The following is a 17,186-nucleotide window of genomic DNA, read 5'->3' on the forward strand; positions in this document are numbered from 1 at the left end:
TGCGTTTGTCGAATATCCTTTGGGATAAAGAGTGGGTGATGTAAAGAAAGCTGGTTGGGAGTAATACTTTTTTTATGGAAAATCACATAGTGCTTATTCCAGCCAAGCTGCAGACATGTACATGCTGCCACCTGCAGGCTGTCTGGTGTAACGACAATATATTTCAATCAACAGGACTGTGGTATTACACATTATGCCAACGTATACAAGAGTGGTATTACCTTGGCAAATGTATTCATCTGTGCTTTGTTCCACAAGATCTGTAGCATACCTGCACACACAGGACAACAAGCACCTGCAAAATAATATCAGATTGGATGATGCTATTGAATGTGATGTGCCATATAAATATTCCAAGTGTCATTTGGTAAAGAATAAATCATATTTAATATTAATAATAATGCATTACTATAATTATTGTTTACATTTCAATAGAAATAATAATAATATAATTTAAAATGTCAAAGAATAATATTATAAAAATGTTGAGAGGTTGACAGCCTGTTAAAATGAAGTGTTAGGCGGGTGACAGTACTAACCAGGTGGGGTAACAGGATTGCAACCTTCTGTGGACAGCGGGGGACAGGGCACAGCGTTACAACCCGAGTCTGATGTGAAGTCTGACACGGCCCCCACCGCGTGACAGTGACCCTGATAATCCACAGCCACACGGTCTGAGAAAGCTTCACATACTGTACTGTAGGTTTCACCATTGTGGCCGCACACCTCTCTGGGCTTCCTGCAGGAATCCTAAAAGAAATACCAAAGCCCATTAGTGGTCAGTTCAAGGATATATCATTACTTTCATGGTGATGCCAAATCAATATGATTAATCCAAAAGATAAATGCATAAATAAATACTTTATTTTGTGGTAATTGTTTTTTTGTTGGGTGGAAATAACCATTATCTTTAAAATGAATTATTATGTCAATCCACATTCTGTGTGATGAGCGCAACCGGTAAGTGTGTAGAAAAGCTTACAGAATATTCATGCACTGTATTTTTCCTGCCAGTTTTGTATTTAAGCCAATCTGAGACTAAATAAATGACTTTTCACACTGAGTTCAGCTTTAGTTAATGCAGTGGTCATAGTCCACTGGCCTTTCGGTTGAAAAGTAGGTCTTAGTGTATGTGGAGGCATCAGTACACAAAGGCCGTATGCTCTGAGTAGGTTTACAGAAGGGAATATGGCCCCCCCAAGTGTTCATTTGTGATAGTAAACAGCCCATGAACTAACTCAGACCGCTTCAAATCATCCATTAACATCATAAATGCTCTGTATGGATATGACCACCAGATACATTTTTATATAACAAACTTGAATGCAGGTTTGACCTCATTAGGGTCAAAAGCTGACCTTACAGAGGTCAAAACTGCTTTTTCAGGGGCTGTTTACACGAGACTATTTTCAACTGAAAACGCAAAAAAGTAGATTTACTGCACCACTGCAACCAGCGGCGACATAGTATTAACATGCACACTGCAATAAACGGGTCTTTTAAGTCCCAGCAGTTAAGATTTTTTATTTATGTCAAAATTTGTCATATGACACTTTATAAATATATTCATAGAGTCAAAGATATAATTAATGATGAAAGTGATTTGACATGCAATTATATTACATTTAAAGGTCCAAAAACCATTTTTGTTGTCCCACAACTCTGGTCACAATATTAGGAAATGTAAAATAAGCTAATTTATTTACAATTTGACATTATTTCAAGTGGAATTGTTAATTTACAGCATCGTAAATGCTTTTGTATATTTTACTGATCATTTTTATAATTTAATGAATGTTCCCGTCCCACACTTTTAAATAATTACCGCAACAAAAGTAAAGTTTCTATTGAAAGAGAAATGAACACATGAGCACATCGCTGACAGATTAAGCCGCCTCACTACCTCACTCACAAAATCCCTGAAATATAAGCAAAATATCATCTTTTCTGTGTCAGTATTATTGTGTATTATTTTAGTAATTCTGTACTTTAATATACGTTTATTTTTTTAAATGCAGTTCACTGTTTAATTCATGTATATTAAGATGTTAAGAGATAAAACTAATGTAGTTGACCTAACTAGCCGCCAATAAGATGATATATTAGTAAAAAATTATCTTTACCGGAGCACATTTTCAAGGTTTCCTCTATATTAAATTACAAATATAAAAATAAACATGTTCCAGATTGATATCTTAATTACTCAATGCAATTTTGTTGACCTTATTATATGTATTTCAGACTCTGATGATTCAAATAAATAAAAAAATATTAAAATGTCCGTAGTTGCAAAAACACCCAAACACACATAAAACCTGATAAAGTGTATTAAGAGTGCTTTTTGATTAAAAGTGTGCAAGGTTTCTTTATAGGGCAGTGGCGCCATCCAGTGGCCTGGCTTGCATAATACAACGTTTTTATTCGCTTTCCCGGATCCGTGAAAATGAAGATCGTTTTGTGTGTACGTGAAACTTTAAAAATATGCAAAGGAAAAACTCCATTTTATTGTGTTCCTACCTGACAATGACCCATGTACGCCAGTGTCTTGCCCCGTGAGTGCAGTAGACACAGATTGGGATGTTCAATGTTGTCCGTGTCACACACCGGGTCCAGTTGGTTCTGGTCACATCCGGACGGGCGAGAAATACACTCATACTGTGGGCAAGGATACTCAGTGTGGTCTGTTAAACACACCTGACGTTTCGGTATACACCTGTAAACATACAAACACTCATGAGGGTTATGTTAGTCATTGCAGGAGAATGCAGGAAAGTCCCTTCCAGTCCCCTAAGAAGCTTCATACTTGTGCATTATATTTATAATACATATATATATATAATTAAAACATACTGCTCGAAGGATGTTTCAAGTATACAGTTATAAAGTGAATGTAAATAGCATAACTTGAAAATGTAGGTGTGGATGAATCCCGCAAATCAGTTAAAAGACTTCATCTGAGATCTGAAACACACGTGAGATTGTTGCATTCTCGATTTCTCCGGAAAAATGACATCTAATCTTATAACATTCCAGTGAACACAACCAAGCTCTCCTGTGATTTTTCTAATCTATAAAATAAGGCCATTTTAATAAATAAATAAAAAAACATGGCAGGTCCAAGAGTTTTTTGGCACTTTTTCTAAGTAAAGAACTAATTCAATCCATATCAAAATCAAGATTTGTCCTGAGTAAATAAATAAGGTTTAACATCAAGGGGTTTGCATTTTACCTTGTTTACAAATGAACAAAACAAACAACTGTGAAGCAGTTTCCTTTGAGAACTGGGCAAAGGAGATGTTATGCAACATGTGTTGCTTCGTGTTACATAAGACAGATGTTGAAAGGCACTTGTCTAAGAAGAGGACATTACAAAGAGACCCTCAGAGGAGGTTTTTCAGACTTCTCTGGAGATTGTAAGTAATCGAGCTGCAGTCATTGTACTGATAATTTAAAGTTATCATAAAATGAATGCTGTGTGTGTTTAAAATGCCTCCATGTGTTGTCTTCTTGACATCTGAACAAGAAAACTAAGAGGCCGTTTACACAAGACTGTTTCCAACTTAAAAGAGAAAAAGTTTTATGGGTTTTGGCTGTTCATGTACTCAAATGACTGAAAACGCAAACTTTAGAAAATGTTCCCGTTTACACAAGACCGTTTTCATATGAAAACGCAAAGAAAATTGGCACAACGACATCGCCATCCACTGGCCTGGTGTGCATACTAAAGCGTTTTTATCCATTTATGGATCCAATGTTTTGACAGTTTTGATAACACTATTATGTGTACATCAAACATTTCAAAAACGCAAAGGAAAAACTTTTCTGTTTTTCATCGTGTAAACATGACATTTAAAAGTGCAGGTTTTGAAAACGACGGCTTCACGTTTCCGTGTAAACTCTGAAGGCGCTGTTTTCCAAAAACGATAACGTCAGGCATGCGCGAGTATTCCCCAAACTCCATGCTGCATATTTGTGCCGCGTGACATACTTATTATCATTTCTCCGGCAAAAAGTTAATTTACTACAACCTGCGAACACATTGTATTAATATGCACACTACTATAAACTCACATACACGCCGACACAGTGTATTAAAAGCGCTTTAAAATTAAAAGAGTGTGTGCAGATGTGCGCGAGCACGTAGGGTTTCTTCATAGCGCAACAACGCCATCCACTGGCCTGGCATGCATGATACATTGTTTTTATTTGTTTTCCCGGGTCCATGTAAATGCAGATCGTTTTAATAACGCTGTCGTGTGTGCGTGAACTTTTCCTGTTTGTATCGTGTAAACAAACTCTAAATTGTGAATTTTAAGGGATGAATGAAGCAAAACAAACATTTACAGACATAAAGCAGACTTATTATAAAAGTCTCTCAGAGACCCGTCTTATGTTTCATTTAAATGTGCCACATTGTTATGTTGCTTATCAACTATAAACATCCATTCTTGATGGAAAATAGTTTATTATAATTATTGTTAATATCAGTAAACCTTCCAGTCTCCATAGCTCACTGTCAAGCACTAAAGCCAACTAAAGACGTTTAATTGTGGTGAATGTCTGAAGTCAGACAGGCCCAGTGTTAAATTAGGTTTGTAATGTAAAATCCGGTTTCCAGAGAGGAGCACAAGGGCTCATCAAATGACAGGGTGATTTCAGAGGAAGGGTTACACAAACACAGCCCTTTACACCAGGCTGAACTGTTGTAGACGACTGAAGAAGGAAACTGCGTGACACCTGAACAAACAATGAGTCTCATGCTTAGCTGGGGTACAGGAAGACACGTGATAAGCAAAACGCTAAAGTGAAGGCAAGGTGGAAAAAGTAGTGAGCGTAATGGACAAATTGCACCGGTGAAAGGTAATAATGCTCATTCTGTTTCGTATCTAGATTTTTAAAGGAATATTTTCAGGTTATAGTGATACTCCACCCAAAAATGCAAATTCCGTCATCATTTACTCACCTTCGAGTTGTTCCAAATCTGTATAAATTACTTTGTTCTAATGAACACAGAGAAAGATATTTGGAAGAATGCTTATAGACCGTTCGGTGTGAAACTAGTGTTTGATAATATAATTATTTATATTTGATTTAATTGATGTTAATATTAATTCGTATTTTTTTTGATTAACAATTTGTTGAATGGGTCCTGTGGCTGTGTCGCATTTAAACAAACCGTCTGGTACATTGACATCAAAATATTAGAGAGACCGGTTTAGTCAAGTAATGGTTCTTCTCGGTTTCTTTATCTTGTTATCTGAAATAATCTACAGGCACTCTACTGTTTGTGGATGTGTACCGGAATTTAAATTGGGGTCACAAAAGTGCGCCTGCGCAGAAACGTTTGTTTATGTTGTAAAGATGAAACCATTGACTCCCATAGTATGGTAGTCCAAAGTGCCCAAGAACTGTTTGCTGTCCTACATTCTTTAAAATGTCTTTTGTGTTCAACAGAACAAAAAAATATATAAAGTAATATTTCCTTTTATGGGAGTCAATGGGGGGCAAAATCTGTCTGGTTATAAGCATTCTTCCAAATATCTATCTCTGTGTTCATCAGAACAAAGACATTTAAATCACTTTAAACATGATTTAGATTCAGTCGGCATCAGTGGCATGACTTCACAGAATATGATTTAGAGTTTTCCTTAAATTAGTGTTTATAGTAATACAGTAAATGGAGGTACAGAGAGGATTTGATTCAAAGAAGATGTTAATAGGAGGGAAACAGACATCAGACTTTGAATATAATTTCAAAAGGTTGGAACCTCTGGTTTCTTTGGCAGGAGTTTGAAGGGCAGTGATTGATGCTTCTGCAGGACCCAAAAACAAACTGATTGTCTTTGAAGCCGACACAGCGTGCGACACAGGCGCTGGGGTATGTGCGTCCATTATGTGCACACACAGGTATGAAATGATCAGCACAGCCACAAGGAAGTCCTGAAACACAGATAGGGAAAATGAAGGAGTGATGGAATGCTAACAGGATCAAATATTAATTGTCAACCGATAAATCATGATTAATCGCATCCAGAATAACAGTTTGTGTTTAAATAATACATGTCTGTGTCCTGTGCAAATTTTATTTTGGATTTATAAACATGCATATTTTTAAGAGAAATATAAAATATATAAATCGATAAACAATTATATAGTTTAAAAAAATGGTAAATATAAATGAATACATGTAAATATTTGTATATGTGTATGTGTACTTTATTTGTTTATAAATACGAATTTAATATGCACATTACACGGACAAATATTATGTAAACACCAACTTTTATTCTGGATGTGATTAATTGGTTGACAGCACTTATTAAATAAAATAAATTGATCAAATGTTGTGTGATGGAAAATATGATGGCTAAAATGTGAAAGCAAAATTGCACGTTTTCAAATTTGAAGAAATGAACCAAGCATTTTATAAATTCCTTCCAAAATAATGGTATGCGAAGATACCATATAACAAAGAATTCATTATTTTACAAGATAATTATGTATATTTATATTTTTATATCTTAATAAATGTATTTATTTATGTATCAAAACAAATTTTATTTATGTGCTTAATTTTTTGTATGATCTTGTATCTTTTATATATATTTTTTCAAAACAGTTATTATCATTTTAACAATTATGTTACAATTGCTCTACCTATTGTTGCTATACCTATCTTTATCCTTGATCTTTATTATCATTCAACAGAGGTATTCTGTGTTCAAACACACACCTGTGAAGGAGAGCCGCTCTTCGTCTGTACTGTCTGACCTGAGGCACTGGCGAGATGAGCAGATGGTATCACCTGAGAAGCAGGAACACTGATGGCAGTCGACCCGGAAGGACGTACCGTGACCTGTACAATGAAACAAAATGTATAATCAGACATTAAACCGACACCTTGATCCACAAGCTGCCTCATGGGTAATAAATGAGACGTGTTCTGAATTGTGCTTGTCTCAGCATCCTCAATGGGTTGCTGATGCATTCAGAAGCACACAGGGGATGTATGAAAGATGTCAAGGGCTCCACGGTCTTGTATTTTTTATCATGTTTACGTTACTGAGAAACCCTTGTAGTATTTGCTCATCTTTCTTACGCAGCACGTTGCAAATCCGTACTGCTTGACAACTCTGGAGATAAGCACATCCATCACTAATAATCTCAAAATGGCCGAAATTAAATAAACATGAAAGACAAAAACGCCTTTAGCTTGCAAAATAGACTGAAATTAATTAACAAATTAATAAACAAATGATAAACGTTCTCTTTTATATCTTGGACCCTTACAGTATTTCCTGTTTGTGACAAATCAGAAACATTTATAGCTCCTTTGAGTATGAAGAGCGCACGGTCCATTTGTTGTGGTGTCGAGATGGAGCACCGCACCAATAGGTGGACAAACAGTGCCCCTAAAACGAATTATGAGAGTCTTTTTAGTAATAATTTTTGCCGTCTGTGAAAACACAGGAAGGAAGTTTCAGCATGTGGGGGCTTTTACTCTGTTCATTCAATCGAGCGTGTCGCATACTTGCAGATGCATTGCAGACTTAGACTTAGACATAACACAGGACATTCGAAAATGATGGTAATTGGAATCGGTCTTACTTTTCCTCTGTCCCGCAACCAAACAGGTCCTGGTTGTGTCCAAACACGGCATTTCGGCACAGTTCTCCAGACGGCCGCTCTGACCGCAGGTGCAAACCTCATAGCAGTCCATCTGCCTGTTCCGGGTGGGCACTTGAATGCGAGCATCCATGGGAACCAGGAACTCAGAAGCTTCGCCTAATTTACACCCTTAAGAAAATAATGATGGTGTTAAAAGAACTATTTTGTTCAGAATTGCATTTTGTGCTATTATAATACTCTTATTTAACTATCCGTATTTTGTCTTTTTTCCTCTGCAGTACAAAAAAGAAGATATTCTGAAGAATGTTGATAACCAAACAACTTTGACTTCGATTGACTGGACACAAAATGACAGAAACATTTCTCATAAATATCTTCCTTTGTGTTTGACAAAAAAAAGAGAAATAAAGGGGTTTGGATTGACATCAGGGTGAATAAATGGTGAAACAATTTGAATCTTTCCCTTTAACTTTCACTGAACTCGGCCGTACATTATAAATCGAACTTTGTGTTTAAACTCGCTTGGTGGAACCAGACTGCTATATCTGAAGGAAAAAGACACAATATAAAGTGAAAATAATAAATATACCGTACCAGCTACGCAGAAGAAAGGCAGACAGACTTGTCCTGGATGACAGCCTTTCCTGTTGACCTCACAGAGATGGTTACTTGGACATGGATTCGGATTGCAAGGATGGATCACTTCTTCAATAAAGTTATCAAAGGGACTGGGGTCTATGGAAACCAGAAGGATTCCAACAATAAAAGACCATACAACACAGAAGACATGATCATCAAATATAACACAGTGTCTACACCGGCCGTGGAGCGACACAACACAACACACAGCTTGTTGTCCTAATGGGATTGTCGCGTCGCATCCAGTGAGGACGAAATGTAAAATTATAATGGGTTCTAATGCGCTTTATTGTCTTTTGTCACTTCACATCGCGTCCGATTTAGACACGGTGTATTGATCAGAAAAAGCATCCCCCCCCCCATAGACACTCACTGAGGTATCTCTTCAGAGGAATACATCGCTCTGGATCATCTGTTGGGGAGAGCATGTCACAAATCCGTTCTGGAGTTTGTTCATCAAGAAAGCGTTTTCGATCCCCACACTGGGTCAGAATATCCACACAGTCGGACCTGCAATCAGAAAAATTCAGATAAGACCAAAATAATTTGATAAGAAAATGTTTGGTACTTGGCAAAGTTAAGCCTAGTTTGAGACATTTGCTGCTTTTGTTATGAAAACGTATATTTACAGTATATATATATAGGGTGGGAGAAAGTTTGATTCACATATGAATCACGATTCAGTCCTCTCATGGTTCTTATCGATTCACAGATTTTAATATAACAATTGTTGATGTTGTGGGAACCAAAAAGGTTGAAGTTTTTTGCGAGAGTGGTTCGAGAGACCGCACAGCTTCAGCTCAGCAACAGCGAAGGCGAAGGTTAAAAGAAATACACCCCGTTCCATTTTTAGCGAGGGCAAGTTTTTGGAAATACTTTGGATTTGATCAACTCTATGGTAAGAAGGAGCTTGACAAGACGTATGCAATATGCAAGCTTTCTAAAGCGAAGGTGAAGTATTTTAAGAACACTAAACGTAAAGACTGACATCAAACGCCATCATTCCAGCAAAATGGAATCAAATCTAAACATATTGACTGAAGACGGAAGAATTGTTATTAAAAATCAATTTTTAATCGAATTGTGACCCCAAGAATCGATATGAATCGAAAAGAGAGGTACCAAAAGATTCCCACCCCTAATATTATGCATTTGGCAGACGCTTTTATCTAATGCAATTTCATTGTAGTATGATATATATGATATGTACTTTACATCTTTGTTTAAACTTTTATAAATTTTTATACATTTTAAGTTATCAATTTTTTCTCCTTTCTAAAGATTTTTCTTTTCTATTGTTTTTTAATTTCTCTATATTTCCACATCTGAAGCTCTTGTAACTGCGTCCACAGGGGGTCTCTGAAAAAACTCTCCCTTTCACATTTTGGAATATTATGAAAGGATATAAGCGATGTCATTCCGGATTAGCGAAACACTCTTTACATGAATATCATGTGTACTTTTGTCAACAAGAACGTTTTCCTGGTGTCAGTCGACTTCTCTGTGCATCTGCCAACCTTGAAACTTATGCGACCTTTGGGCTCAGACAGAGGAGATGAAAGCCTTCTTCCTGTTGACTGTATACACCATAAAGTGGCCTCATACTCGGAGGGAGATTGCTGTGTTAAAAGCAATTTTTTCAGCCTTGCTTTCAACTGCCACATGTGGCATTCTCTCGAGCCCGACAGAAACGCTTTTGACATCCTGGGGTGTAATTTCCGGTTCTAGACATCTATTTGTTTTTCTTAATTCTTCACCCATATGGATACAAAAAATACTGTTTTGGTAAGCAACATATTACTTAAAAATTAATATAATTAAAAAATACAATAATCAAGAAAGATGTAGAGACACAACAGCGACGCCTTTTCTTTCTTTTCCTCAAACGCTAAACCTGCTTAAACAGGACTTGGACAGTGTCAAGCTTGAGTAATGCATCACGGGTCGTACCCTGCCATCACTCATAGTCGCATGTCTTTATTCTCAGCTGCTGGAGTCACAACGTTACCTGTCACAGAGGAAGACGCCATCATTCCAGAACATTCTCCTGCGGTGTTGCGTGAGGATGCTAATCCCCACAATACCTGCGCGTATGTCTATACCTAATGGAATGTCGCTGAATGCGGACAAGACTTGTGTAAGCACAGGTGCAATAAATGAAAACAAAACAACCACTGGCACACTGCAGCGTCTATGAATTAAGGCATCAGGTGGGCTGTTTTGACTAGACTCTTGCTGACGACAAGACCCGTATTTTCTCAAGATGCTTCAAAATAGATTGCACTTTGAATGCTCATACTCAAGGATTTATTGTGCCCAAGGGATCACCGAAAATAAATTTAAACGTTGACATTTCAACCTCTGTATGGTGTTTAAATAACAGCTTTGCACAAAAGCAACATGCTGGATTTAATGCACAAAACCTGTCACAAGACAACCTGCAATTACCTGGATATGTTTCCTTTTCTGTGTTAAAGAGATAATAGAACACACGCTTACACACAAACACATGAACCGTCGACACATCGTGTAACAGAGGATTACATGACCTTCAAATGGATAGCAAACGTTTTTTGGTCGAGAATGTAAAAGACACTTGAGTAAGTGCCACAAAACCAGTCAGAAAATATTAGATTTTTGTCTTAAATTAAATAAAACCGAAATCATGTCAAATATTTTTTTTTAAGATAAAAGTATATTGAATTTTCACAAATATATATTTTACCTCAAACTGTCATATTGTCATATAAATCTTTGCTCTATAAATATACCACCGCGGACACAAATAAGAGACCATTTCAAAGTTGTTTTCAGTTTTAAACTCGTTTCTTAAGTATGTGTTTAGGTAAAACGTTATTTTTTGTTTCATCCTGTGAACCACTTCCAATATTTCACCCGAATTTCAAATAAAATATTAATTTGAAATAAAAATATTGTTTCTATTTACATTTTATTTGCAGAGAATGACAACCGGAGAAACCGGTCAAAATAACAGAAATTACGCTCTGCATTGTTTCAGACCTTAAATACTGCAAAGAAAACAAGTTCATATTTAAGCAGTTCAACAGTAATTGTATGTAATTAGGACAATTTGTCACTCCTGGGGTTTGATTTTGTTGAGAATCGAATTTGGATTGGTCTCTTATTTTTTCTGCACCTGTATAACTGCCAAAAGGAAGATTTTGAATGCAAATGATGTTACTTTACAGTGATTTTGAATGAATGAGTGAGGCATTTACAGTAGTGGAGAGGAGAGAGATATAGAGCCAATGTGGAGGGTGGGGATTATTCAGAGGCCGTGATTGACAAGGGCCAGTGGAGGGAATCTGGCCAGGACACCGGGGTTACACCCGTACTCTCTACGACAAGTGCCATGGGATCTTGATGAACACAGGGAGTCAGGACCTCGGTTTAACGTCTAATCCGAAGGACGTTGCTTTTTTTAGTATAGTGTCCCCATCACTATACTGGGGCATTAGGACCCGTACAGTCCACAGGGTGGGCGCCCCCTGCTGGTCTCACTAACACCTCTTCCAACACCAACCTAGCTTTCCCACGAGGTCTCCCAACTAGGTTCTGACCAGGCTCACCCCTCATCATATTACTACTAAATGAACATTTATTTCTATTTTAATACCATTTAAATACATTCTGTATATTTAACTTTTTAGAGTTTTCATGAGATTTCACACAGATGGAAATTACCTGCATATGACGCTCCCTCTAGACTTGCTATAGCACGGTTTGATCTGCAGGGCACACGCTACAGCTTTCCACATCTCTGGTTGACATTTCCTAATATCCAGCACCGGTATGTTCATGAAGGGCATCCTGATGGTTCCATTCGACCACAGTTTGAAGTCATTCATGGCACCTTGATCTGACTGAACGTTGCAGCTTCGAAACAGCTCGGTTGGCCTGAGGGCACAAACACACACATGTGAAACGGCACGAGCAGATGTGGCGACTAAACAGTCTTTGATTAACAGATTATGTCGGACGTGTTTGCAAAGATTTCAGTTTACATGCAGAGTAAACAAAACGATAATGTTGTGCAGAAAATTGTTGCACATCGCCTTGACATGTTTTCTACAGAAGTAGCTGATCTTGGCACAAACATTTCAGGGATTAAAAATGAAAATCTGTTACGTTTGTCATTTAAAACAGATTTGTGTTGTTGTCTTCAAGGCCACTGTTTACCACTTAAAACATGTTTCAAACCACTCACACTCAGAAACCTTTATTTTTCTCATACTTTTAATGCTGGTCGTAATTTTGGTTGCATATTATCTCTTCATTCTATATTGTTAGCTTTAACTGCAAACCGAACTCCTCTTTTGGGAAAAACGAGGCTATGGTACAAGACATCTGCCCCTGTGGGTGGGATTTACATGTCGTTTTCTTTCATCAGAAACAGGCTGGGTTTATTTGTGCTGTGGTATAGACCATAGGGTGGCTCACAGGCTGCTGTGATTTGCATCGGGGTAAGTATACAGCACTCCAGGCATGGCTGACACTACGGCCACGTCTGCCCCCTCCGCTTTCTTCCGTATTTGCTTTCGACGCTCTTTGAAATCCGCAGGAGTGCCCGCAACCCAATCATCCTCAGGAATTCTTCAAAGAACCCAAAGCCAGCGGTTGTTTGCCTGAACTCCAGATCCCGTCATAGAAGCCGGGGTGCCATCTTCTTAGGGAGTGTGATTCAACGGTCTTTGCCAAAAACAATAATACTGAGAATATTTCAAATTGTGCAGAATTCCTTCCTCACTCTGGGGGGTTTACAATGATTTTAAGAGATTTATCTAACAGGACGAGCTCTGTTAATTTTTATGGGAGCTGTAATCAGACCGTGAGTTTAGGGAGAGGGAAAGACCTTCTTGTACTCATATTGCTATTGCTATTCAACAATATTTCTAAAACAAATTCTTTATTTTCAGCATTTGGACAATATTGGATTCACGTCATGATATGTATCTATTTAGTCTAAAACTACTTTTGGGGCCATCGTGTATTTTTTAGAGGCATCTGGTGGTGAGGTTGTGAATTACAACCAACGGCTCACTCTGCCACTCCCTTTCAAAGCATTACGATGGCTGGGTAATGGGCATCAAACTTTGTAATACAAGTAAAAATAACATAAATATATAAATATAAATAACATTTTTGCTCTCTATTACATTATTCTATTTTCCATATACCTGATAAACCTGAATACCTCTGGAATACCCCCAGGAGATGTGAACTTCAAATGTAAGCCTCATTTGGATCCTCCCATAGGGGTCTTACAAAGATGACATGTCATTTCATCATCCATCTGTGTTTCTTCTGACATTTTCACAAAGTCTTTGCGCATTGTTTTTAAGACCCGAGTTGTCCTTGCCATACACTTTTAAAAGCACTCATGGGATTGACGAATGCAGCGATGGACAAACCACGCGACATTGATGGGAAACCAGCAGTTCTTTTATTGTGCTTCAAGCCTTTTTTCTCCAAACAATGCGGGTCTACATTTGCCATCATAAATTATCCTGTCTCAGCCCATAACCCACAGTGAAAATGTGCTGGCCGCAGAGTAGCGTAACAATATGACTGCTGACCAAGGAACTGTTTATAGAAATACATTTTTTCATGTATCATTGAGCAAGGACCCAATTGCATAATTAGCATCCAAACTTATGAACCTTGTGAACTTCCTCATGAACTGTATATGTTTCATCAAAGTAACAGCATTATATACTTGATCAGTAGATACATCTGCATATTGGGAATATATGTTTATTATGTATTTTTACATATATTTATATTGATATTTATACTAGAGATGCACCAATACTACATTTAAAGTGATATCTACCGATACCGATTCTGAAGATTAAAATTTTTTGAATATTATTCATTTAAATATAATTTAATCATTTAAAATCATTTAAATAATATTAATATAATTATAACGACTATTAATATTGGTGATGTTTCTTTACATTTTTTATATACATAGCACAAATTCATTGCATTTTCGTGTCCTTTTTTGACTGACAAGATATATCGGCCCTTATCATCGCCTGATAGCCAACAGTGTGAAAAATTACTTTTACGGACCGATACCGATTATTGGCCGAGATATCGGTGCATCTTTATGTATTCAAATGTCTGCCTAAACAAACACCATTGGATCAAAAAACACATCTTAAGGTAGCAGTGTTTCTAACCTGTTGTTGAAGTTGGTGCAGTAAGTCAGATCTTTGCAGCCCAACTGGCACGGCTCCCTCACATCAGCCAGACAGGTGATTAGGTCCATCTCGACAGGGTTATATTCACAACGCTGGTCAAACTCCTGCAACGTCTGAGTGCCCCAATTGGTGCTGATCTCCGTGCATATATCCCTGAAATATGTTGAATATACAAAACAAAAATTTAAACACGCCCAAGTACATAACAACGTTTGCTTTAGTAGGCTTCCATTAGCTATTCAGTGTAAAAGTTATCACTGTGATGCAGAGTTGTTGTAATATGTGGTTGCTAGGGTCTTCTCTTTGGTTTCTTCATGGTTTTGTACTAGCCCAACCCCACACAGCGATGATAATCCGCGTTTTACCAAACACACTTTAAAGGAACATTTCACCCTAAAATGAAAAGTATGTCTTTGTTTGCTCACCCTCAAGTTGTTTCAAATAATTATACTTTTTTTGTTCTGTTGAACACAAAAGAAGATATTTTATAGAATGTAGTAAATCAAACAGTTCTGGGGCACTTTTGACTACCATTGTAATTTTTTCCACTACGGTAGTCAATGATGTGCAAAAACTTTTTGGTTACAAGCATTCTTCCGAGTATCTTTTTCTGTGTTCATCAGAACAAAGAAATGTGTACAGATTTGAAACAACCTAAAGGGTGAGTAAATGATGGCATAATGTTTCTTTTTGGATAAACTATCCCTTTAACTTGCTAATCAAAAATCTTGCTGGATGGGATGCTGACCTGCAGAGTGAAGTATTGGCTTTGGAGCAGCAGTGGAGTTTAGCGCAGTCCATCTTGGCAATTGGGGGAGATTCCGGGTCACTTTTGATGGGAGGATGGGCGCTACCCAGAAAGCATTGCCACAACGGGTCCTGTGGGAGAGGCTGACTGCCGCATTCTGTAATCAAGCCTTCCATGATCTCCTGCTCGGTGGTCATGGTGCGGAGGATTCGCTTGCAGGCTGTCTGACAGTGGGCCTCCTCTGCGCGGTCACAACAGTATAAACCTGACACAAGAAAAAGGGCACACTTAAAGAATGAAATTTAGCGCCCTCTAGCGGTGGACCAACACTTGCCCCTCCCTTTCGCAGAAACCAAGATGTCGACACATTTTCTCTTCTTTGTTGAAGGAGATAACGTATTTACATAATGCGTTCTGTAGAGTAGTTTGTCCATTTAGGGCTACTGTACAAACAACATGGCCGACTCCATGTAAGGGGACCCGCTGTGTATGTAGATAGAAATAACTCATTCTAAGGTAATAAAAACATAGCACTTCAGTATGTAAGCTCTTTATACACCTCTGAAGACATAGTTTTGTATATTATATTGCATTTATGTCAATAAATCATCCAAAAAAAAAGATCTATTGCCGAAAAAGAAATGCACAGTCTGTATGCTGCTATTGTATGCATGTTTACAAATTGGGACAAATCTATTTATTATTCATGAGTTTAATATGAGCTGAACCGTGCCATTATTAAAAAGCCATTTTTGTTTGTACTTACTGTCAATAGGGCTTCGGATTGGGTAGGATTTGGTATAGTTTGCCACACAGCTGATAAGCTGTGGACTGATGCTCTGGCAGTACTCATTGACAGCGTTAATCTGGGAGACAGTGGGAGACGAGTCTGTGCGGAAGATGGCCTGACAGTATTCACGACAGTTAGTGTGTCTCCCTGCATAACTGCAGCATACTGAGCCCACTAGAGGACAAACACACAAATACACAAAATGTTCACAATGTGTTCACAATTACAGATACAGATGTTTTGCGACATTAGAAAAACGTATATAGACAAAAAATGTAAACAATACTTTCTATGCCATTTGTCAGTGACCACTCAGATTGCAAACTATCAAAATAAAAATAAACAGATGTCATGAGTCACGCTACTACTACAAATATATATAAACAAGAACAACATTCAGTTGTGAGCTCAATGTCAGGCTGAATTTCAGGAGGGCACAGGTCATGACCTCGTCTCCGAGGCATATAAACAATCATGAGACAGAGCGGCATCTCGTTTCGCTTTAATACAGGTCAGAGAGCAATGACATCATCAAACTAGAAATTCAATCTCGGAGGAGTGCATCAACAAAATGAGTTACAGACTGATGTCTTACTGGTAACCTTTCAATGGAAGTAAAGACCTTTCGGGGCAAATTCGCTTACTTTCATTTTTGGTGATACAGCTGTAGAGGGGTTTCTGCAAGACAAAACAAAAAGAAAAAGCCATTACAAAATTTCCAGTGTTATTTGAGAAAGAATGCAAGTGTTTTTAACCTAAAACATAGACATTACTAATCATTTCGGTATTGAAAATAGGTTCAAAAATTTATTATATTCAACATTTAGCAAATTAAGCATTTAACAACTACATCTTCAGCATAAGCAACTACACAAAAATTACAATCTCAAATTTGAAAAGAAGAGATTATAAATGGAGAAAAACATAATTTTTCTTTGAAATCAAGTCTTATTATGAACAATTTAATTCTAACAAAACGTGTTGATATTGAAATATATTTTTTCAAAAAAAAATTGTTCAAAATACAATTAACATAAGAACCAAATATGAACTACTGTAATGCTGATTTTAATGAAATGTATCAATGACCTTGATTTTCTGTTTAAACTGAATGCTTGTGGACAGACGTAACTTCACTTCTATAACCGCC

The 17,186-nt window shown here is 37.3% G+C and overlaps 1 protein-coding gene across 1 annotated transcript in view; it reads right to left on the reverse strand.

Moving 5' to 3' along the window:
- Positions 1-17,186, reverse strand: part of reck (reversion-inducing-cysteine-rich protein with kazal motifs) — a 42,720-nt gene that overhangs the window by 3,479 nt on the left and 22,055 nt on the right. Inside the window, exons 7-19 of the mRNA XM_056738713.1 lie at positions 16,681-16,714; positions 16,013-16,210; positions 15,247-15,511; positions 14,478-14,651; positions 11,974-12,186; positions 8,642-8,778; positions 8,224-8,364; positions 7,609-7,797; positions 6,734-6,856; positions 5,769-5,940; positions 2,518-2,713; positions 540-750; positions 222-295 (exon numbers count right to left, since the gene is read on the reverse strand). Coding sequence (XP_056594691.1) covers positions 222-295; positions 540-750; positions 2,518-2,713; positions 5,769-5,940; positions 6,734-6,856; positions 7,609-7,797; positions 8,224-8,364; positions 8,642-8,778; positions 11,974-12,186; positions 14,478-14,651; positions 15,247-15,511; positions 16,013-16,210; positions 16,681-16,714 — 2,127 coding nt within the window. The remainder of the gene's footprint in view (positions 1-221; positions 296-539; positions 751-2,517; positions 2,714-5,768; positions 5,941-6,733; positions 6,857-7,608; positions 7,798-8,223; positions 8,365-8,641; positions 8,779-11,973; positions 12,187-14,477; positions 14,652-15,246; positions 15,512-16,012; positions 16,211-16,680; positions 16,715-17,186) is intronic.

This window comes from Triplophysa dalaica, chromosome 23 (assembly GCF_015846415.1).
Source record: "Triplophysa dalaica isolate WHDGS20190420 chromosome 23, ASM1584641v1, whole genome shotgun sequence".
Classification (NCBI taxonomy): Eukaryota; Metazoa; Chordata; class Actinopteri; order Cypriniformes; family Nemacheilidae; genus Triplophysa; species Triplophysa dalaica.